The sequence below is a fragment of the Rhipicephalus sanguineus genome, chromosome 7 (genome assembly GCF_013339695.2).
Source record: "Rhipicephalus sanguineus isolate Rsan-2018 chromosome 7, BIME_Rsan_1.4, whole genome shotgun sequence".
NCBI classification, from domain to species: domain Eukaryota; kingdom Metazoa; phylum Arthropoda; class Arachnida; order Ixodida; family Ixodidae; genus Rhipicephalus; species Rhipicephalus sanguineus.
The window spans coordinates 43,111,660-43,135,450 of NC_051182.1; the positions used below are offsets into that span (position 1 = coordinate 43,111,660).

At 50.3% G+C, this 23,791-nt stretch overlaps 1 protein-coding gene across 1 annotated transcript in view; it reads right to left on the reverse strand.

Annotated features, from left to right (window-relative positions):
* LOC119398654 (alcohol dehydrogenase [acceptor]-like) overlaps positions 1-23,791 on the reverse strand; it is a 169,085-nt gene that overhangs the window by 30,497 nt on the left and 114,797 nt on the right. Inside the window, 1 exon segment of the mRNA XM_049417379.1 lies at positions 20,144-20,278. Within this exon segment, the coding sequence (XP_049273336.1) occupies positions 20,144-20,278 (135 nt within the window).

Here is a 23,791-nt window from a genome sequence, read left to right on the forward strand (position 1 = left end):
CCCAGGAACAGGAGAACAAATTTTCGCTCCTCCACACAGGAGGCCATATCCACGTTCCTTGCCAGAGTAGACGGTTTGGTTCGCGTCCGTGTCAATTTCCGACGCAACGTCGTCGCCGCAGACACGCCCACCGGCTCTCCACTTGACCGGCTGCTCAGCATCAGCGACATATGCGGCATCGCTTTTCGAGCAAGGCAAGCCGCAAACAACACGTGCAGCGGCATCATATTCGCTGTTGACATGGCACTCGGAGAGAAAGAGATCCGGGAGAACATCTCATCGAACCTCCTTGTGATCTCATGCTCTCTTTTCGGACACAACTTCATCGTCCGCTTTGAGGGCGGCAAGCCACCCACGGAGGTTGCCCTCTACAAGCAGCGCCGTACCGTCAAACCACGACGCCCGCGGCCTGTGCAGTGTGGCCGCTGCCTACGGTACGGCCACGTAGAAGCGGCTTGCACTTTCGACCAGCGCTGCCTCCTCTGCGGGGGTGCTCACGAGCCCGCCGAATGCACGGCCGCAACACCGAAGTGCATATTCTGTGGCGACAAACACCCCGCCAGAGAACCACGCTGCCCTTACTGGCAGAGGGAGCGCCAATTGGCAGAAGCCCGCACCCAAGCCGGGAGAGAGCCGGGACATCAAGAGGCACATCCACCACAGGGTGCCAAGAAGGCCTCAGCCCCGAGCTCCTTCATGTAGACCCATGCCTCCCAGCCAGTCAGGCAGGGCGTGCACTTCGCTGACATCACCGGCGGTCACTCTGGGAGTGACTCACCGGCAACACACACAGCTCCCAATGATCATTCCACCAGTGATCGGCGCGAGTCGGCGATTGCCGTGCTAGCGGCAGCAGTGCGTACGGCGCTCGAGTTCCTCCCACCCAGCTCCCCTGCCTACACGCTGTGCGCGGCGGCTCTCGCCACACACCAGGCCTTGAATCAGCATGGCGAGTAGTCCACACCACCGCCCCAAGCCGCGCATCCTGCAATGGAATTGCCGTTAGCTGCGCCGCCGCCATGCTGAGCTAGCGGAGCACCGGCATTCTTCAGGAGACGGGCGCCTGCGCGGAGGACCTCTCGCTTCGTGGCTTCATCGCCTACAGCGGCCCGGCGGTATGCGCGTAGAACAGCTGTTCGGATGTGCCTTGCACGGATACCGATCACGCCCCCCGAACTGCTCTGTATCTGCGCGCGTCCATCGCACACGCGTGCATCTCCTGCGAGTGGTTCTGTGACGACGACGTCATCGACGCCTCTCTCAATCGGGTTTGAGCTCCCGGTGGTCCGCTCCAAGCGAAACACACCCGCCTGTGCCATCGCACAACAAGCCGCTGCAATAATGGAACATGACCTGGAAGGAAGAGTGCAGTTTTTCGCTGACGGCTCCGTGCTCCAGGACCATTCTGCGGCTGCTGCCTGGCACGGCACCGCAGGTGGCATTGAAGCGCCAATGCCGGCTCGCCTACCTTGCGTCCTCCACCACGGCGGAGCTGGTAGGAATTCACCTCGCTGCTGACCTCATCCGTGAATCTGCGCACATCAATCGCGCCGCGATCTACACGGACTCGCGGTCGGCACTCCGCCAGCTCGCCAAAGAGGAGCGCGCCCCCCCACTCGCACAGCGTGTAGCCCTGCAACTGCACGCACTGCGAGAACACGGTTGCGACGTGGCTCTTCAATGGATACCGTCACACGCTGGAATCGCGGGGAACGATGCTGCTGACGACCTGGCGAGGACTGCACACGAACCTGCGGTTTCGCTGACAAGGTACGCGGACTCCGTAGATTCAGCACGCAAGAACATCCGGCGAGAGCTCGCCCGCAACCACCCTGATGCGCGCGTAGCCTCCGGCTGCCCCCCGCGTTATCTACCGGAGGGAATGCTAAATCGAAAGGAGCGCTCGCTTTTGCTCGCACTGCGAACCGGCTCTGTCTGGCCCGCCGAGCGCCGGCACCGCCTTCGCGGTGCTCCCTCACCCCTATGCGGCGACTGCAGTGAGGAAGAGACACTCCGGTATCTCCTCATCTCCTGTACCGCTCTGGCTCCGCAACGGAGGCACCTCGCGCGCGCCTTCAGGAGGCGTAAAAAGGGTTACCCTGCGCGACCATGAAGGATGTGCTGCACCTGGCCGGAGCCATGGACCGTGGTCGTGGTGCCCTACACGCGGTGCTCGAGCACATTGATGCTACGCAACTTGCAGACCGCCTCCAGGCCGTGCTCAACGCCTGATCAGCAACGACAACGACGGATCTCTCCCTTCCTCTGCCCCCAGCCCTCTACCTGTTGTGACCTTCCCTTCCCTCCCACCATCTATCTCGTCCTTCCCTCTTACCCCCCCCCCCCTTCCCCTAAAGTGACGCGGTTGTGGTGTCCTCGACTGAGAGACAGTGTATCACTCCCCCACCTTTCTATTTTCCCTTTTCCATCAAGAACCTCTTCTCTCCAACGCCCGCTCGCTTCCAGGTGTCTGCGTTTCAAACGAACGTTTACACCAGTAAACGCTACACCGAGTTTCGCTTCAAACGAATCTTCCAGCGCTCACCGCACACCCGCGTTAGCGCCGTTCAACCCGTGACGCCACCCGTGCGCAACGCTGCTGCTTCGCATCCCATCAGGGTTCCCTTCGGGGAGATGGCCCAATTTCTTTTTTTCTGCGTAGATACAGATAAAATGCGCGTTCATGGAGCCGTCGTTATGTGTATGGCGGTAGTTCAGTGGGTTAAACACCCGCCAGTCATTGATAAGACGATCGAGACCAGTGACTGCTTCGAACCAGAGCGGTTTATTAGAAGAAGTGAAGTAGCACGCGCTCGCGCCAGGGAGAAGTCTTCTTTTCCTTCTTCTGGCGTCTTGATGATGATATTTTATAGGCTCCCGCCCGCCCAAGTTGCAATGGTATAAGCTTTGGCGGGCTATTTGAAACACCCCTCTAGAGGGTATATGTGGTTTACAGATCTCCTGAGAAGTTCTTTGTTTCCTGTCCGAAGTAGACAAGCTCTTGTTATTCCGTCTCGCCCAGGGTAGATTTTTTCAATCCGACACATTTTCCAAAATGTTCTTGGGCCCTTGTCTTCAATCAACACCATGTCGCCCTGTGACAGTATTCTTGCTTGCCGCGTCTTGGCTTTGACAGTAGCTCCAATTTCTTTAAGGTATTCTCGATGCCATCTCTTCCACCAAGCTCGCCCTATTTTGCATCTGCTTCGCCATGCGTCTTCAACTTCACCAATGTACAGCCTTTGTTTTACGTCTTGAAGCTGTCGGCGTCCACCTATGATGTCTGCTGGCGTTAGTGGCATTGGCTCGTTAGGCTCTCCGTATACGTACGTCAACGGTCGATTGTTGAGTGCTCCTTCAACTTCTGCAACAATAGTGCCTAGCTCCTCTACCGACGTTGTCGTTTTCGATATTATCTTCCGCATCGATGTCTTCATGCTTCTTATGAGGCGCTCGTAAAATCCTCCCCACCACGGTGCGCACTCTGCTATCGTTTTCCACTGTATTTGGTTGCCGCTGCAGTAATCCTTTATCACCTCGTGTCTAATAGCTTCAAGCATTTGGTTGATTTTCTTCTCGGCCTTTATGAATGTTTTGGCGTTGTCCGAGTAGATAACTGCGGGCATCCCCCGTCGAGCTGTAAATCGCCGGAAAGCTTGTAGAAAACTTGATGATGACATGTCGTTGGTAAGCTCCAAGTGTACGCCTCTCGTTACAGCACATGTGAATATCAGTACATATTGTTTCACGATCTCGTACTTGTCTTTTGCGTAAAGCGGTCCGGTGAAGTCCACTCCAGTGACTTTGAATGGCTCTGTTTCGGTTACTCTGTCCGCCGGGAGAGGAGACATTTTTTGAGTGGCCGATCTGGTGCTATGCCTCTTGCAGACTATGCATCTGTTCAAAACTCCTTTTACTGCTTGGCGACCCTGCAATACCCAGAACTTGGTCCGTAGTTGCGCGAGTGTCGCTTGAACTCCTCCATGCAATACCATCTGATGCACGTGACGTACTAGCAGTTCCGTGAAGTGCCCTTGCTTTGGCAGTACTATGACGTGCCTGCTGTGTTCTTGACTGCATTGCAATCGTCCCTTTTGTCTGATGATTCCGTCTTCATCGATGTAGACTTCATGTCCATTAATTTGAAAGAACTTCGCGCTTGGATCAGCCTCTCCCCTTGTTTGTCTCAGTGGTACTTGGGTCTGTCTTATCCAATATTTCTCTGCTTTTGTTACCTCTTTCCCTGTCAACGATCCCTTGTGACGCTCTTTTCTTGTATTGTCGATGAATCTGAACACCCATGATGTCACTCTTACAAGCCGTACGTATGATGAATACCTCTCGATTTCGCATATTGGTTCACTTTGTGCTCTTCCCGTGCACTGGTGGCATTGCGTTTCGTGCTGATCTTCCATTTCTACATTCGTCTGAATCATACTTTCTGTGTTTTTTTCCAGTGATGTTATCCATTCGGTTCCGTGCCACCATAACTTTGAATTTATCAATGCCTTTGCGTTAATTCCTCGTGTAAGAAGGTCAGCAGGGTTGTCTTCACTTTGAACGAATGACCAGCTTGCTTGAAGTGTTTTCTGTCTTATTTCTGCTATTCTGTTGGTAACAAACGGATCCCTTTTGCTTGTTCCCTTTATCCAGTGAAGCACAATCATTGAGTCCGTCCAGCAGTGTATTTCCTGTATTCTTTCGTTGAAGTGACATTTGATATAGTCGCATAATCTTGCTGCTACCACCGCTGCCATCAGTTCAAGTCGCGCTAAAGTTAGCTCTTTAATTGGAGCTACGCGGCTTTTTGCTGTCACTAGGCTTGATTCCTTGCTTCCATCGTCATAAACTACTATTAGGTATGCTGCCGCTCCGTATGCTGATGGGCTTGCGTCGGCAAAGACATGTAGCTTGTATTCTTGTACTATTTGGTCCTTGTTGGCGTAGCATCTGACAACTTCTATAACTCGAAGGTCCTCCGCTTCAGACATGAGGTTCCTCCACTTGTCACATTCTTCTTTAGGCAACTGGTCGTCCAACGTGACGTTCATTTTCCACAGCCTCTGCAATCCTATCTTTGCTCGTACTGTGAACGGTGACAACAAACCTAGCGGATCAAATATCTTCGCTGTTGCTTGCAACACTGTCCTTTTAGTCATGTATGTGGTAGCTGTTAATGACTCCCACTTTTCAACAGGGAATGCAATCGTGTCCTTAGAGTGTTTCCATATCAAGCCCAGAAGCAATGTGTACCCTTTTGATAGAGTTTCTACGTGGGCTTCGTCCCTTTCGTTTTCTTCAATTATTTTGTTTAATCTCTCTTCATTGGATGTCCATTTCCTCAAGTTCATCGCTGCTTCTCTGAACACTTGCTTGGCCTCTTTGTACAACTTGACTGCATCATCAATCGTTGCTGCCCCCAGAATGACGTCATCCACGTAGATCGCTTTCTGCAGTGTCCTTGTCGTATCCGGAAACCGGTCAGCCACTTGCTTCAAATGGTGCTTTATTGTAGCTGCCAGAAGAAATGTGCTCGGTGTTGTGCCGAACGTTACTCTTGTCATTCGCCAGGTTTGCACTTCATTCAGTAGCTTTCCCGCTGCGTCATGCTTCCACCACATAAATCTCATCGCATCTCTATCCTCTTCGCGTATAGAAATTTGCAGAAATGCCTTTTCTACATCTCCAACTAATGCCACTTTTTCTTTTCGAAAGTTTATCAACAGCGACAGCATGTCCTCATTCAAATTTGGTCCTGCCTCCAGATTGTCGTTTAAGGACATGCCCTTTTGAGAGTGTGACGAGGCGTCAAACACTACTCGAACCTTTGTCGTGGCTCGGTCCTCTCTAATGACCGCATGATGTGGCATGTAATAACAAAGTGCATTTGTCGGTTCTGATGACTCTTGAACCTCTTCTGCGACTCCCAATTTCATATACTCTGTTATAGCTTTGTCATAGCGACTCAGCACGTCTTCATTTTTCTTCAGCCTTTTAGTCAGTTTCTGTAGTCTTTTCATTGCATTTTCCTTGTTGCTTTCCAAATTGACGCTCTGTTTCCATGGCAAGCTTACTTGATAGCGACCGTTCTGTTGCACTATATTTTGCTCGAATTCCTCGACGATTTCATCTCCTGTGGCCTCCCAACTGTTCCTGTTGATCCCCATTGACTCCAGGTCCCAAAATTTTTGTAGTTCTTGCTTAAGTTCTGTTTCTGAAGTTTCAACCTTCAGAACCATGACTGCTTGATTTTGAGTCAATCTTGTCTTGCTTTGCTCCGACGGACCTTGCAGAACCCAGCCCAGTGTTGTCTCGACAGCCATCAGTCGTCCCTCGATCCTTCGGGTTCTACCAGTGAAGAACTCCCAATAATAATCTGAGCCGATGAGCAGTCCTACGGAGTCTGTTGCAGTCGTCTCGGTCCTGTCATCAGCCACTTGCATCTTTAGTTGCTTCATTTTCTCGCTGAGTTTCTGACTGGGAGCGGGTATACAACTGTGCGAAATGACGTCGACTTGTAACGCTTCGATCACTGTTGTGCTTTGTGTTTCTTGTTGAGCTATAGTCACTAGCACCACGTTCATTAGCTTGACCTTTTCGTCTCCTCCGAATGACCCGATCGTCAGCCTTTCTTGTCGCAATACCTTCGCACCTATTTCTTTCGCTAATCCGGCTTCGATGAATGAGCGCTGACTTCCGCTGTCTAATAGCAAACGGCAATGTCTGCCACATTTTTCTCCTTCTATGCATGCTACAGCCGTTTGCAACAGCACAAAATTATGCTTCATATTTTCAGTAGCGTGTAGCGTAGAGGTCGTCGCTTCGGCTTGCGTTGTTGTTACGAGCTCTGCCCTTGCTTTCTGCCCAGTTCTACACACTGACGTAGCATGCCGTCCCTTGCATTGCTTGCATTTCACTTTGGCTTTGCAAATACGTGCAGTGTGGTTTGGTCTTGTGCATCTGAAGCATGCTCTATTTTCAGTAAGCATAGATTTCTTTTCATCCATTGGAATGCTCCGACGACAGTCTTCAGTTACATGGCCTTTCTGCTTACAGAATAAGCAGCTTCTGTCAGCTGAGCTATAGAAGCTTGAAGTTGTGCGTATCTGTCGGCCGTTATCGCGTTGTTTTGCCGTTACTATCTCTTGTTCACGTTGCGTTTCTTCCCGAAAAGCTGCTTGCTCTTTCAAGAATAACATAAGCCTGTTCAGCTTTTCTTCACATGATTTTCCCGTTGGATTGCTATTGGCACCGTCTTCCGAAACAGTGCTGCTCGTCATAGCTTCCTTTGACTTAAACTGCACTGATAATTCTGGTGGAATTGCTCTTTTCAGCACTGGCAGCAACATCGGCGCGTAGCTTTCGGTTGCCACTTTTAGTGATTTGAGTGCCAATATATTCACTTGCACTCTCTGCACTAGCCTATTTAAGCCATCGGTATCTTGGGCAGACCTCACTCTCTCCAAACTCAAAAGCTCGTTCATATGCAGCTCAATGGATTGCTCACGATTTCCGAATGTTGTTTTCAGTATTTTGATTGCTTCGTCGTAATTATCCTCTGCCGAGTACTGCAGCCCTTCAATAGCAGCCGCCGCCTTTCCGGTTAGCGATGCTATCAAGTAATTGAATTTCTGTCCCTTGCTCATGTTCGGTCTCAGGTGAACTGCCGACTCGTATTGCGCCCAAAATCGGTTCCACTCCAAGGCTTTCCCGCCGAACTTTATCATTTCAATCTTCGGTAGCTTAACAAGCTCCGTCGCATCCTGTACTGCATTTGATGATGTCGCGTGCCTTGCACTATCGCTTGCATTCGATTGTGCTGGCTCTCGAAGTCTGACTTCTATTTTAGACAAGATCGTCGTTATTTTCATGTCATACTCTATTACTCTTTCGAATTCAGCTTCGGCACACTCTTCGCTCAGAAACTTCTCCATTTGTTCGTTGGCGCTCCTCAGGCTGTCGCTTATTCCTTTAATCTGCGCCTGCGTTGTTAGCAACTGCTCCCGGTTAGCTCCATCATTAATTTGCTGCTCGGCAGCGTTGATTAGCTGCGTTATCTGAGAGCGAAGCGCTTTCCTTTTCTTCGTTATGAGTTCCTTGCTCATTTTTAGGCAGGTAATAGTGACGCCTTACTTGTCAGTCATCCGTTTCGATGCTTATGCTGTTCACCGTGGTCTCGTCGCTCGATCCAGGTCGATCCTCTGCTCCTCCGCCGTTTTCTTCGCTGCTGCTCCGTGGCAGGTGGACCTTTCTTGACGGCGAGGAGGTAGTAATCCTGGTTCACGGCACCATTGATAAGACGATCGAGACCAGTGACTGCTTCGAACCAGAGCGGTTTATTAGAAGAAGTGAAGTAGCACGCGCTCGCGCCAGGGAGAAGTCTTCTTTTCCTTCTTCTGGCGTCTTGATGATGATATTTTATAGTCATCGTCGCAGACTGAGAGGTTGTGGGTTCGACTCCTGTCAACGGCACCTTTTGTTAGTTTTTTTTTCTTCGGTGTTTAATGGCGTTCATTTTGCTCATGCATTTTCGTGACAGAAAAACGTCATGAGAGCCCTGATGGACCCCGGCATAAAGGACTTTCGTGTTAAAAACCGACTGCTCGCACTGCAGAACCGTTCACTGGCCACCCCGTATATATTGTCACGTGATCGTGACGTCGACGAAGACAGCAGTTGGCGTTTGCAGAATGAAACTGTTTATTTGGCCGAACTTGTGGCCGGGAAAATGAGAACTAGAACTACAGCAATACACGCTGTACAATGATAGCGGCGAACAGGGCGTCGTTCGTCGATCAACTGACAAGCAGTCAAGCGCGTCGGCTTTTATACAGGCGCCATCGAACTTTCCAGGGATATCGCTGTTGGCGGCGTTATCTCTCGACAAAGCTGGAACATTCTCGTGCGGCGCGCAATCTTAACAGATTGTTCCAAAACAATCGCGAAGCTTCCTACACATCACGGCGAGGCCTGCGCAGCGCGTTGCCCACAGTCTTTGTGGGTGAAGCTTCAACTCATGAAATATAAGACTCGCGGCAATGCCCCCCTCTGAAAAAGCATCGTCCCGATGCTTAAAAACAGAACATGAACACATGCAATACTAAAGAAAACTAATAAAGAAAGCAAACATTAGAGTCCTCAGGTGCGCTAACGAGCATAGTACGGTTTAAGGCGCACCACATGCACGACCTCGGGTCGAGCTCGGCGCCTCTGAGAGTTCGTGATGCCGTCGGGGACAACCTCGTAGTCGAGTGCGCCGAGACGTCGAAGTACCCTGTACGGTCCGAAGTATCGTCGAAGAAGCTTCTTGCTCAGTCCGCGCCGTCGTATTGGCGTCCAGACCCAGACACGGTCGCCGGGCTGGTACTCGACGAAGCGTCGTCGAAGAGTGTAGCGACGGCTGTCGGTGTGCTGCTGGGTCTTGATGCGCAGGCGGGCCAGCTGTCGAGCTTCTTCGGCACGTTGTAAGTAAGCGGCGGCGTCGACATTTTCTTCGTCTGTGACGTTGGGTAGCATGGCGTCGAGCGTCGTCGCCGGGCTCCTTCCGTAGATCAACTTGTACGGCGTCATCTGCGTCGTTTCTTGGACGGCCGTGTTGTAAGCGAAGGTCACCTACGGAAGGACGGCGTCCCACGTCTTGTGCTCAACGTCGACGTACATGGCGAGCATGTCGGCGATGGTCTTATTTAGACGCTCGGTGAGGCCATTGGTCTGCGGGTGGTAGGCGGTGGTGCGGCGGTGGCTCGTCTCGCTGTACTTCAAGATCGCCTGAGTTAGGTCCGCAGTAAAGGCAGTACCTCTGTCTGTGATAAGGACCTCTGGGGCGCCATGACGCAAGACGATGTTCTCCACGAAGAACTTGGCTACCTCGGCGGCACTGCCTTTGGGCAAGGCCTTTGTCTCGGCGTAGCGGGTGAGGTAGTCAGTCGCTACGACGATCCACTTGTTGCCGGAAGTCGACGTCGGGAACGGCCCCAGTAGGTCCATCCCGATTTGCTGGAACGGCCGGTGCAGTGGTTCGATTGGCTGCAGAAGTCCCGCTGGCTTAGTCGGCGGTGTCTTCCGTCGCTGGCAATCTCGGCAAGTTTTGACGTAGTGGGTGACGTCGGCAGCAAGGCGTGGCCAGTAGTATTTTTCCTGTATTCTGGCGAGCGTGCGGGAAACACCGAGGTGTCCAGCCGTCGGGTCGTCGTGTAGGGCCTGGAGGACTTCTGGTAGCAATGATGAGGGCACGACAAGAAGGTAGTCCGTTCGCAGTGGCGAGAAGTTCTTTTTCAGGAGAACGCCGTTCCGTAAGAAAAACGGCGGCAGTCCTCGCTTGAACACCTTCGGAGCAACGGCGGTCTTGCACTCCAGGTACTCCATAAGGCCCCTCAGTTCCGCGTCAGCTCGTTGCCTTTCGGCGAAGTCGTCGGCACTTATAGTTCCGAGGAAGCAGTCATCGTCGTCGTCTTGCGGCGGCGCGTCGACGGGGGCACGAGAGAGGCAGTCGGCGTCAGAGTGTTTTCGTCCGGACTTGTACACGACGGTAATGTCGAATTCTTGAAGCCTCAGACTCCATCGTGCGAGACGACCTGAAGGGTCCTTCAAGTTAGCTAGCCAACATAAGGCGTGATGGTTACTGACAACTTTGAAGGGCCTGCCATAGAGGTAGGGGCGAAACTTTGACGTAGCCCAGATGATGGCAAGGCATTCTCTTTCTGTTGTGGAATAATTGGCTTCTGCCTTCGATAGTGACCGGCTAGCATAACTGATTACCCTTTCAAGCCCGTCAGTCTTTTGCACAAGGACGGCACCGAGTCCTACGCTGCTTGCGTCGGTGTGTATTTCCGTATCGGCGCAATCTTCGAAATGCGCAAGTATGGGTGGCGTCTGCAGGCGTCGTTTAAGTTCCTCAAATGTGTGCACTTGCTCCGTTTCCCACCTGAATTCCACGTTAGTCTTCGTAAGAAGCGTCAGTGGTTCGGCGATGCGTGAAAAGTTTTTGACGAAGCGTCTGTAATAGGCGCATAAGCCGAGAAATCGGCGCACGGCTTTCTTGTCGGTGGGAGGCGCGAAGTCGGCGATGGCAGCTGTTTTCCGCGGGTCTGGGCGCACTCCAGACTTGCCGATCACATGACCCAGAAACAAGAGCTCATCATACGCGAATCGGCACTTTTCTGGCTTCAAGGTCAGTCCCAAGGTCTTGATTGCTTGTAGTACTGCCTCAAGCCGCCGGAGATGCTCGTCGAAGGTCGAGGAAAACACGACGACGTCGTCCAAATGCACAAGGCACGTCTGCCACTTCAATCCGGCCAGCACGGTGTCCATGACGCGCTGGAACGTCGCAGGTGCTGAGCAAAGACCGAAAGGCATGACCTTGAACTCAAAGAGGCCGTCGGGTGTTAAAAAAGCGGTCTTTTCTCGGTCTCTTTCGTCTACTTCGATCTGCCAATAGCTGGTTTTGAGGTCCATCGACGAAAAGTACGTCGCGTTGTGTAGTCGATCCAGGGTGTCGTCTATCCGTGGGAGGGGGTACACGTCCTTCTTCGTGATTTTGTTCAGGCGCCGATAATCAACGCAGAAGCGCAGTGTCCCGTCCTTCTTCACTAACACCACGGGTGACGCCCACGGACTCTTGGACGGCGGGATGATGTTGTCGCGTAGCATCTCGTCGACTTGTTTCTTTATCGCGTCGCGCTCTCGAGTCGAAACTCTGTAGGGGCTCTGACGGAGGGGCCTTGCACTTTCCTCCGTTATAATTCGGTGTTTCGCCACCGGACTTTGTCGAATTCGTGATGACGACGAGAAGCAGTCCTTGTATTGCAGGAGCAGGGTTTTCAGCTGGTCTTGCTTGACCTTCGGAAGGCTCCGGTTGACGTCGAAATCTGGTTCTGGACCTCGATTCGTTGAAGCAGCTTCGGCAGCATCGAAGAGGGCGAAAGCATTGCTGGCGGCCACACATTCGTCGATGTAGGCGACCGTCGTACCAATGTTGAGGTGCCTATATTCGTGGCTGAAATTTGTCAGCACTACCTTTGCTTTACCGTCACGCAGTTCGGCTATACCTCTTGCGACGCAAATTTGACGGTTCAAGAGTAGTTGCTGATCGCCCTCGATGACGCCTTCAAGGTTCGCAGGTTTTTCGGTGCCGACGGAAATAATGACGCTGGAGCGCGGCGGAACGGTCACCTGCTCTTCTATCACGTTCAATGCATGGTTCCCTGGCGTCGCGTGGGGCGGGAGCGCTTTGTCTGAGGTTAGCGTTATCGACTTAGACCTCAGGTCGATGACGGCGCCGTGGTCACTTAGGAAGTCCATTCCAAGTATCACATCCCTAGAGCAATTCTGTAGGATTACAAAGCTCGCAGGATAAGTCCGGTTATTGATGGTGACTCTCGCCGTGCAGACACCAATCGGCGTTATCAGGTGGCCTCCAGCTGTCCGGATTTCGGGTCCACTCCAAGCGGTCTTTACTTTCTTCAGCTTGGTGGCGAACGGTCCACTGAGGACAGAATAGTCGGCTCCGGTGTCGACGAGAGCTGTGACGCTGTGGCCGTCTATAAGAACGTCGAGGTCGCTAGTTCGTCGTCTCGCGTTGCAGTTAGGTCGTGGCGTGGGGTCACGGCTGCGTCGGTGTGTTCCGCTGCTTCCATTTTGCGTCGTCGGGTCTTCTTCAGTCCGCGAGATTTCGTCGTCAGGGGTCTGTCTGGTTCGCGTCGTGTTCTGAAGGTTTCGTCGCGGCGTCGTCGTCGGCGGCGGAGGATCTTCGGTAGTTCGTCGTACAGCAACCGCACCTCCATCGGCTGCTGCCCTTAGTTTTCCGGATACGGGCTAGGCGACCGGCCCCGGTTTGGGCCAGTGTACGGCCGGCGGTGCGGTGACATGTAGCGGCCGGGCGACGGCGAGCGGGAAGGTCGTCGTTCTTGCCACTGTGTTCCGGTGAGGTAGTCGTCGATGTCGCGAGGCCGTTCGCCTGGCTGCGGGCGCGGCGCGTTGACGGCGAATCCGCGTAGCCCCATCTGACGGTACTGGCAGCGGCGGTACGTGTGGCCGGGCTCCCCGCAGTGGTAGCAGAGCGGGCGGTTGTCAGGGGCGCGCCAGACATCGGTCTTCCTCGGGGTGTAGCGGTGGCCGACAGGTGGGCGGTAGGGCGTCGGTGGCGGCGGCGTCTGGCCGACAGGTGGACGGTAGGGCGTCGGTGGCGGCGGCGGCGTCTGGCGACGGTACTGCGGCGGTTTGTCGCCTTGGCGTGCGCGTAGAGGAGGAGCATGACGGCGGGCTGCAGCAGCATAGCTCATAGCTTGCGCCTGCGGCTCTACTAGCTGAGGCGTACCGAGTGAATGCTGGATCTCCTGGCGCACGACGTCGGCGATGGAATCTACTTGAGGTTGCGACGAAGGTAGAAGTTTTCGCAGCTCCTCTTGCACGATTGCACGAATCGTCTCACGCAGGTCGGTGGACCCTAGCGCTTGAACGTCGGCGTAGCTTGTGGTCGAGAAGCTGCGGTTGTATTGTCTTGTTCGCATCTCAAGCGTTTTCTCGATTGTTGTTGCTTCGGAGAGAAATTCTTGGACGGTATTCGGCGGATTCCTCATAAGGCCAGCGAAGAGCTGTTCCTTTACTCCTCGCATGAGGAAACGAACCTTCTTTTCTTCAGGCATGTTGGGGTCAGCATGGCGGAACAGCCGGGTCATTTCTTCCGCGAAGATGGTCACGTTTTCGTTCGGGAGCTGAACCCGTGTCTCCAGCAAGGTTGCGACCCTTTCCTTTCGGACGACGCTCGTGAACGTCTCCAAACAAAAAAGCGCTGCGAAAGAGATCCCAGGTTCGAAGCGTGGACTCGCGGTTCTAGAGCCATGTCCTTGCTGCTTCTTCCAGGTAGAAGTACACATGGCGCAGCTTGTCTTCGGCGTTCCAGTTGTTAAATGTTGCGACCCTTTCAAAAGTCTCGAGCCAGGTTTCCGGGTCTTCGAATGACGACCCGCGGAAGGTTGGCGGCTCCTTGGGCTGCCGGAGTAGGATTGGCGAAGGCTGCACGGGGTCGGTCATCGTCGCTGCGGTCGGTGTTGGGACTTGGGGCTGCCTGGTTTGTTCGGGAAGGAGCCCGTGCTCTGGCGGTAGTCCCTTCTGCCTGCGGCTTGTTCGACGATCCGGGTTTTCTTTGCCGTCGTCCTCCTCGCGGCTTGGGCTTGGGTCAGCGCTTCGCGGGGGCGTCCGGATCATGGAAGCAGCAGCACCACCAGATGTCACGTGATCGTGACGTCGACGAAGACAGCAGTTGGCGTTTGCAGAATGAAACTGTTTATCTGGCCGAACTTGTGGCCGGGAAAATGAGAACTAGAACTACAGCAATACACGCTGTACAACGATAAAGGCGAACAGGGCGTCGTCCGTCGATCAACTGACAAGCAGTCAAGCGCGTCGGCTTTTATACAGGCGCCATCGAACTTTCCAGCGATATCGCTGTTGGCGGCGTTATCTCTCGACAAAGCTGGAACATTCTCGTGCGGCGCGCAATCTTAACAGATTGTTCCAAAACAATCGAGAAGCTTCCTACACATCACGGCGAGGCCTGCGCAGCGCGTTGCCCACAGTCTTTGTGGGTGAAGCTTCAACTCATGAAATATAAGACTCGCGGCAATATAGCCACTGGATCTTGACCTGCAATGTAGTGCCGGTGGGAGGTTTCTCTTGTGCGTAGTTGACCAATAAACATTCGGAGCGGGCACGTTAACGTAAAGCGGACTGCGGGTCTCTGTGTCTAATCTCTCTTCTGCCTATCATTGCCTATTAGCAATTATTTTGTTGTCGGAAACACAGGCGAACACTCCACGCTTCGTCCCTCCACAGGTTTTTTTTTACTTTTGAAAGCCGAAACTCCTCTTAAAATGGAGCTTTTCTTCTCTACCCCTCCTTAAATGTCACGCGAGAGAGGATGTGCGATTGATGCCTTGATGCAATTCAATTTTATTTTACTTCATCTGAAGGATGAGGACACAAGATGAAATCGAGATCGGACGATAAAGTCCAGATCGGACGATAACATTTACCAACGCACGTTCCTTAAAACTCGACACTTGTTAACGCCAATAACGCCTCTACAAAGGCTTGAGAAAAAAACACAGTTTCGCCGCAAGGGTGACGCAGTGAATGCGATAGCAAGAAACTAATGTTATACGAAGTGAGGCTCGCCAATGGATACTCTCAGTTTGAACAGCGCTCCTGTTGCAAAGGCGGCCAAAGCAGTGAAGGAAACTAGAGTGCTTCAAGTGTCGAGCTGCGACACTTTATAGTTCGCGCTCATCTTCTGTTTGTTCGTTTAGCGGCATCCCTTGAGCTCGAGCGACTTTCGTACGCTCCGTAACATGAGCGCGGACATCACGGTGAAAGCGTGAAACATCCCTCTTCCCCTCAGCACGAGAAAACCGCGCGAGCAGACAACGGAAGGGCAAGGTTCTCCCTGCGCAAACATAACAAGAAGCGAGCGCGCTCGCCGACGACTTTTAAATCCACCCGTCGCGCTCCTAACGCCATCTCGCTGGTAATGAAGAAACGCTTATAAGCGCCTAGTGTCTCTGAGTCCGTCCAGCGGTAAATGGTGCGTATATAACGCGCGCCGTTAGCTACGTGGAGGATCTGCGTTTCGTGGCGTAGTGGATAGCGCCACTCGCTGCGGAGCAAGAGGTCCCTGGTTCGATTCCGCGCTTCGGAAGCATTTTTCTGAATTATTTTTCTTTGGGGCTATATATATATATATATATATATACATATATATATATATATATGCGGTGCATGACGGGCGACGGCGACGGCAAAATTCAGCCGAGGGTGTCCATATAATTGCTATCGCAATAAAAACAACAAGAGGAGGACGCTATAGCCTTATTGAATTCCACATAGACAACGTCCTTGGGCCACAATGACGTGTTCTGCCCAATATTTAATGTGATCATGGCATCCCATGTGCATGCAACGAGTACGTCGTTGCGGGCATAGTCAGGCTAAGGAACAAAAGTGTGCCGAGGGTTTTCCACTGGGGGGGGGGGGGTCAATTTACTATTGCAGCTTGAATGTACCAATATGAATGGCAAGCATTGTATGCAAAAGACATTTCCGCTTGAGCCGCTATGACATTTAAAGGGTAGTTTCAGTGTAATATTTCATATTAACTCTATAGCGTTACAGAGCTCGTTTCGCAAAATTCCGGCGGCGGTGTCAGCGTTGATGGTTGTGAGCAAAAAACATGGCTGATCTGTCTGTCATAGGAATCGGTATAACACGAAAGTAAAACGTCTCTTCACAGACGTAGTTGAGCGTTGCTTGTGCATTGTTTCGCCCCGAGGGCGAAGGAATGAATGCTATAGCAACAAGTTGTAATGTCACGCGAAGAACGGCAAGCAGCTCGAAACTTGCAACGCGCTGCTCAAGCAGAAAGGAGGCACGGAACGAACATACACAGGATGAAAACGAACTGTCACATTTGTTACTTATTTCTGCGTGAGCACCACGCTCCTTTCGCAAAAAGCGGCCGCTGCAGTGGGCCAAGTCACATACACAGGATGAGCCCGAACTAACAACTGTGACCACGCCCTGTAGAGGCGCACGCTCATCTCAAAGTGTGGGGCGACGAGCTTTAAAGCGCGACCTTCCAGCCCTTCGTGGCATACTGCTAGTGGTAACGAAAACATGCTGATGTACCCCGGTCTCTGAGTACCACCACCGGCAAATGGTGTATATAAATAGGACGCCGTTAGTATGACGACGAACGTGCCGTCTGTGGCGGAGTCGTTTTGCGCTGCGCGCATTGGATCGAGGGATCGTAAGTTCGACTCCCGGGGACATAACTTTTTATTCTAGTTTTTTTCTTTGCCACTTGTTAGTCTTTATATTTTGCAACGTCATATCCGTGATGGAAATGCGTCAGTGTAGCCGTGGTGGACGCCGGCATAAAACACTTGCGTGTTAAAAATTAGCGTTGCCCGTGATTGAAAATTTGACATAGATGCAAACACAGAAATAAAAAAACGTCAGGCCTGCGCTGAAACCGCGGCACAGTCATAGCGAAAGCTGGAAGAGCGGCGTTTCTAGAGCCCGTTAAGCTCTCTTGGGGCTACAATACAAGTACATTAGAAAGGTACCCACTACGCCATAAATCACAATTTTTGTGCAGTTGGGAAGCACCTGCTAAGCCATTATTCGTCATTCTGCGGAGAAGCGAGGCACCAGCTACACGTCTGTAAGGCATTATGTGCACTTTGTTGACGCGACGACTGATGACGATGAAGAATCATGGCTCAGCCCTTTGTAATGGGTTGGAATCTTGAAACGGCCCACCGGTTATGTAATTTGTATTGGGTGACGCCCGGTCGCTATTTCCCTCTCCCGTCATGCTGTATAACATACGTTGATGTGGGAAAGAGACGAGAGGGGGGGGGGCGAATAACTTTACAATGAGACCCCGAGGAAATGGATCATGCGCCTATGGGATTCCTTGGCAACCAATACAAGTGCACTTGCGAGGAACCCACTACGCTATAAATCATTGTAATTTTTGAGAAGTAGGGCAGCAGGCAGTGCCATTTTTCGTCATTCTACGGAGAGCGTTGGTACCTGCTAAACGCATGTAAGGCATTATGTGCACTTTGTTGATGCTGTGCCTGATGACGATGAAGAATTATGGCAGAGCCCTTTGTAATGGGTTGGAAGCATTCAACAACCTACTCGTTGCGCAATTCGCATTGTGTGACGCCTTAATTGTTACAGAATTCGCGTTGTGCGACGCTTGGTGCTTATTTTACTCTTCTACCACGCTATATTGCATATTCTAATGTGGTTCCTTCCCGACATGAAGCCTGTATAGGACCTTTATGCAAAGCAGTTTCAAGCACCGGCATGGCTCAGAGGTTGAATACTGGGCTCCCACGCAGAGGGCCCAGGTTCGAACCTCGTTCCATCCTGGAATTTTTTCTTATTTTTCTTATTTCGTTTCTTTTTTATTTCAAGCGATACTGGTTACGGACACCGGCGGCGGCGGACAACTACGGCACCAAAAACGGCCGGTGAAATGATCTCATAACAGCTTTCGCTGTAAAACAAAAGCTGGAGGGCTCTTGAGCTTCGCCTTTGCCTCGTCTGTAGGCAATACGCGGTGGTTCTGGAAACACTTTTGTATGGCTGTCGCTCTGTATAAGTATGCTGTGCTACTTATTGCACTATTGTATTACACTTATGCAGAGCGAACGCCTTACAGAAATGTCGTATATTTGCTAGAATGCCCAATCTGTCATGTACAATAGATAGGTCGTACCGAAACTGTCTTTCATGCCGTTTTAATTATCATAAAGCTCATGTGCATGCCCTTCCATCATTTCAATTTTCCTTTGCGTTCAATGATATCAAGTGAAAGAGTCATTCCTAATTCATAAATTCAAAACACAATCTGACGGCATGAACGAGATCCCGGGTACGCTTACTTGCATGTTGCCTTAGTAAATCACCGCCTGTTGAGCTTCGCCTCAGCTTCGCCTTGAGCTTCGCCTCAAGAGTAGAAAGCGATAGTGTAATCGGGTCCCGTTCGCATCGCCTTCTAAATTGCTATCCTGGCATCGCTTCTCACTGGACTCCTCAACCGTGCCACAAAGACAGAAACGTCTTTACGAGTAACGTTAGAAATTTCAAACTGAGAATGCCTACTGTGAGTACTCATTGGCAATGTACGCACTATGCGTCCGTAAGTCCACAAGCGAACCTATACGCAGCTGTTTAATATTTTGCTGCTGATGATTGAATGCCTGAGCGCTTTGTAATGTGTGTGTTTTAAAACACCCACTCGTTGCGCAATTCACACGTTCTCACGCCCAGGCACTATTCCACGCATCTCCCACGCTATATTGCATCCGTTAAGGAGACCCCTCGCGTTATATGGCATTCGTATATTGAGTCTTTTCGGAAGCAGCTACAAGCACTGGCGTCGCTTTGTGGAAGAACAGCTTATTGGCAACGGCCTTGGGCAGACGGCCTTGGGTCGATTCCCGCTCGAGGTTTTTGATTAGCTCGTTGCATCTATCTCAAACTTTCGATCACGGATAACGCCGATATTTCGCTCACAGCCAACGACCCCGCCACCGAGATTTCTGTGAAACGAGCTATTTAATGCTATCGCGTTAAAAATATTCGGTTCCCGTGGCAAGCGAACCAAGGAGTTCTGCGTGGCAAGCGGGTGTTCCACCACGGAGCGAGGTCTCTGCACTAATTTCCTTCGGAAAGAAACACTACGAATGCCGTGTCGTGAGAGGAGTGCAATCAACACATGTTATATTGCGTGGCAGAAGCGTAGAATTTTATCAGGCGTGAAAACATGGGAATTGCGCGACAAGTGGTTGGTTCGAAGGGCAACCAATTACGAAGCACACAGGCATCATTATAATTAACAACGGGAGCACAAACTGTGTGCAGCTATGCAGGTGCGCATGTTGCCTTTCGCACTCGCAGTGGGTACCTCGACAATAAACAATAGCATCAACTGCGTTCAGCTGCACATGTGCGCGTGTTGCCTTACCGACGCTTAGTGTTTACCTCGCCAACTCGCGCAAGGAACAATTATAGCGTAGTGGGCACTTCGCAACTGTACTTGCAGTAGGCATTCTAGAATAATTTTGAAGGGCCTATGTACAGGTGAACAGCCGTTCCTATCTGTGCGGCATGGTTTAGGTGTCGAACGAGAAGCGAAGCCAAACTAGCGATTGAGAAGGCAATTGGAAGAGGGTCCGATTAGGTCATCGCGTTCCGCTGTTGTAGGCGAAGCGCAAGCGTCCTCCAAGTTTTCGCTCACGACCCAACATAACCGTTAAGCCTGGCAGAGTGCTGTAACTGGAGACAGCATCTATTTCCTCTAATTAGGCCCTTTTTTATATATTGTACCATACCACGACTCTAAATGGCAGCCTTTCACATGGCAGCCGTGAGCATGGCGCTGATCAAAAAAATTGTTTAAAAACCGCATATGGTATCTCGCTCTGTAGTAACACGACAGCATACGCCGTCGCCGCATGCGACTAATGATTCTTTGATGGTGATAAAGAGCAACACTAGATTGAGTAATTTTAGAAAAGCGGTAGATTCTCTGTGCGGCACCATGGCCAGTCCACGAAGGTGAACTCACCCGCCTGGGATTCTCCGTTGTAGTCAACGATGGGGTAGCCATTTTCCGTGCAGGCTTCCAAGAACGCTTCACTCAGAGTAGTCTGCGTACTCGCATACATTACAGGTATTTCTCCGGCATTTCCGCGATAGGCTTCTGCGTTTGGACAGAAACACACGTTTTGATTTTACAGTTTCATAAACTATTATAAGTCATCTCACAAAATCTGTTCATGGAGATTTTTACACCGCAAGAACTTTTAAAAGCACTGTCTACGGTAACACGACATGTTTAGAGGAGTCATTTCGCGGAAGAATTTTTCTCATGAATTATATTTTTGTAACTCTTAACTAGTGAGATTTCAAAATAAGTTTTATGAACAAGTATTCCGCTTTTTGGATATAGTCAGCTCGAAGGACACGGAACGGAAACCGAGATGCGATGACAACGGTGGTTATTCGACGTGCGAGATTCCATGGACTTTACGAGCGCGGAGCTTTAGAAATGCTATTGTTAGCAGAGCGGAAGTGCAGATATGTAGCTCTGCCTCAGCTCCGAGTCCTGCATCAGGCTATTGTAGCATGCAGTATCTCTAACAGTGCTTAATGATGGCAGACTGAACATTGTTTCTTTCTAATATATGATGATTCTGTCCACATTAGGTCTACCTTTGCTAGATTAACAATTCATGATTTTCTTATATATCGACTAATTCAAGTCATTTGTCAAATGTACAGGGTGTCCTAGCTCTCACGCAGCACGATTTAAAAAAAAAAAAGGTACGGCGTTACGCGAAGCAAACCTACTTCATATTGTTCCTAGTACACTGAAGTAGCCAATGCTATTTTTTGTTAATGAGGTTTAAATAATTAGTCATAATTATATGTGTAACTCGACAAGTACTCACCTAATTTTCAAAATGTCAATGAGGCGTATGTAGGCATGTTGAAATGGCATTTAACTGCGCTACTTTCAACAACGTGCTAATTGCGCGCTCATTTTTCCCGGTTGGTAAAGAAATCCGCGAAATGTGAAAAGTGACACGTGACTAGACTGTCGTACGCATCGGAAACCAGCGCCTTCAAACAGGCTCCCTATGAGGTAAACAGTATCAAGGAAAAAATGCAGAAAGAAAAAAAACATGAATCGCCCTATCTGTCACACCCCGGCCTAAGAAGGGTCACGGGTGATGCCATAATCAGGCCAGGGTGAGGCCGTAATCAACAGTACTCCTGCGGCGTTATCAGAGAGAACAGTGGGCCGTGAGATATGGATAATGATTGTGGCGTACTATCGAACGGTATGTATCCCAGCGAAATTGCACGAATATCGTTGGCGCCCGACCTGTACCCTTGCCAAAGTGCAAACGCTGTCTCTGGCAATGGACAGCAGGCAAAGCGGCTGCTTGCAGTAAGCTTATTTGAGGGCGCTGGTTTCCTTTGCTGGTGGGAGCGTAGTCATGTGTTATTTTTCATGTTTCGCGGGCTTTATTAGCTGAAAAAAACAAGGACGTAATTAGTACGTTGTTAAAGATTGTGTAGTTGATATCCTTTGAACATGCCTACATACGACTAATTGACATTTTGACAATTAGGTGAGTACTTGTCGAGTTGCAATTATAGTTATGACTAAATAATTAAACCTCATTAACGAAAAAAATAGCTGTGGCTACTCCAATGTACTAGGAACAATATGCAGTAAGTTCGCTTCGCGTAACGACAATCCTCTTTTTTTAATCGTGCTGCGTGATAGGTGGGACACCCCGTATAGACATGGTAGAGTAAAATTCAATGGATTCGGTGAAAATGAGGTAGATAAGAGGTCGACAAACGAGCGAAACAAGATTTCCTAACGTTTCGACAGGAGGGCCTGCCATGGTCAGAGTGAATGGTTATATATGCCACGCAATACACATATATAAGCCGCTTCTTTACGTATAACACGGCTAAGTCGTTATCAGTTGTTTAAGTAAAAATATTCTACATCACCAAAGACAAGTGGCTAGAGTGCGCAAAAAACTCACAACGTATATCATTGTACAGCATTGAATTCGCAGGTATTAGATACCCAAGAACTTGTGTGCAACGAACTAGGTCTACAAAATGACAAACTGCGCACACAGTCGCTCACTTGACCATAAATGGAGCCCGATAATCGAGGCCGAAAGACATTCAGCAGGCCTTCGAAAGGGAGAAAAAAAGAAGTTAGATAAAAACAAACGAAATCAAAAAAGCAGGCAAAATCGCGCTCAGTATGAGCTACATCACGCGAGCGCGTGGCCGGGCGCCTGCAAGGTTGTACAGTTGCGCCTATCATGGAATATTTTCGAGTTATCGGGAGAGAGTCTGGCTGTTCTTGCGAGCGCGCATCGCCCCCACATGCTTGCTTTCGCCCTCGAAGTTATCATTTTGGAAGCTAATATCACCGCATGGCAAAACGAGGCCGAGGGTGAAAGCAAGTGGAGGCGATTCGCGCTCGCAGGGACAGCCAAACTCTCTCCCTATAAATCGAAAAGGTGCCATAATCGGCGCCACTCTACAACCTTGCAGAGCGCTCGGCCACGCGATCGCGAGATGTCGCTCATACTGAGCGCGATAGTACGTAATAATAGACAATATCTCAACATCGTGCAGAAACAAACACTAGCCAGTAAGAAAAAAACGGTGATTTACTAAGGCAACATGCAAGTAAGTGTACCCGTGCTCTCTTTCATGCCGTCAGATTGTGTTTTGAATTTATGAATTAGGAATGATTCCTTCACTTGATATGATTGCACGCAAAGGGAAATTGAGATGATGGAAGGGCATGCACATGAGCTTCATGATTATTAAAACGGTATGAAAGACAGTTTCGGTACGACCTATCTATTGTACATGACAGATTGGGCATTCCAGCAAATATACGACATTTTGTAAGGCGTTCGCTCTGCATAAGTGTAATACAATAGTGCAATGAGCAGCACAGCATACTTATACAGAGCGACAGCCATACAAAAGCGTTTCCAGTACCACCGCGTATTGCCTATAGACGAGGCAAAAATTTGCGGGATATGTTAACTTCCTCTCAAAAAAAAAAAAAAAAAACAGAACAATAACGTCCAGACGGTTGGTTGCCATCCTTGTAAAAAACTCGCTTTAAAGTTTGTGCGCACATCACCAAAACAACACTGGCAGCGAGTGCTGCAATTATTTCAAGTCCAAAATTAGGGGCAATTTCACTTGTGATACTGCAAGTGTCGTATATTTGCTAGAATACTCAATCTGCCATGCACAATACATCGCTGAAACGGTAACTGCTTTTCGATACCCTTTTAATAATTGTAAAGCTCATGGACATGACCTTCCTAACTTACTAATTTCAAGGCATGTCATCGAGGCAGGTCGTTCTTTGAGTAACATTAGAGCTACAATACTGGACTCAGGTTTTAAATCACATCATGAACGCGAAGTGGAGAGTCATTCCTAATCCATATATTCAAAACACTTTCTGACTGCATGAACGAGAGCCCAGGCACGCTTACTTGCATATTGCCCCAGTAAATCGCCGTTTTGTGTTACTGGCTATTGTTTATTTCTTGCACGATGTTGAGCTATTTTCTATTATTACGTACATAATGTCGGTGGTCTTTGTCGCTTCATAATTTTCCTCGTATCCCCTTTGCTTGAGTGC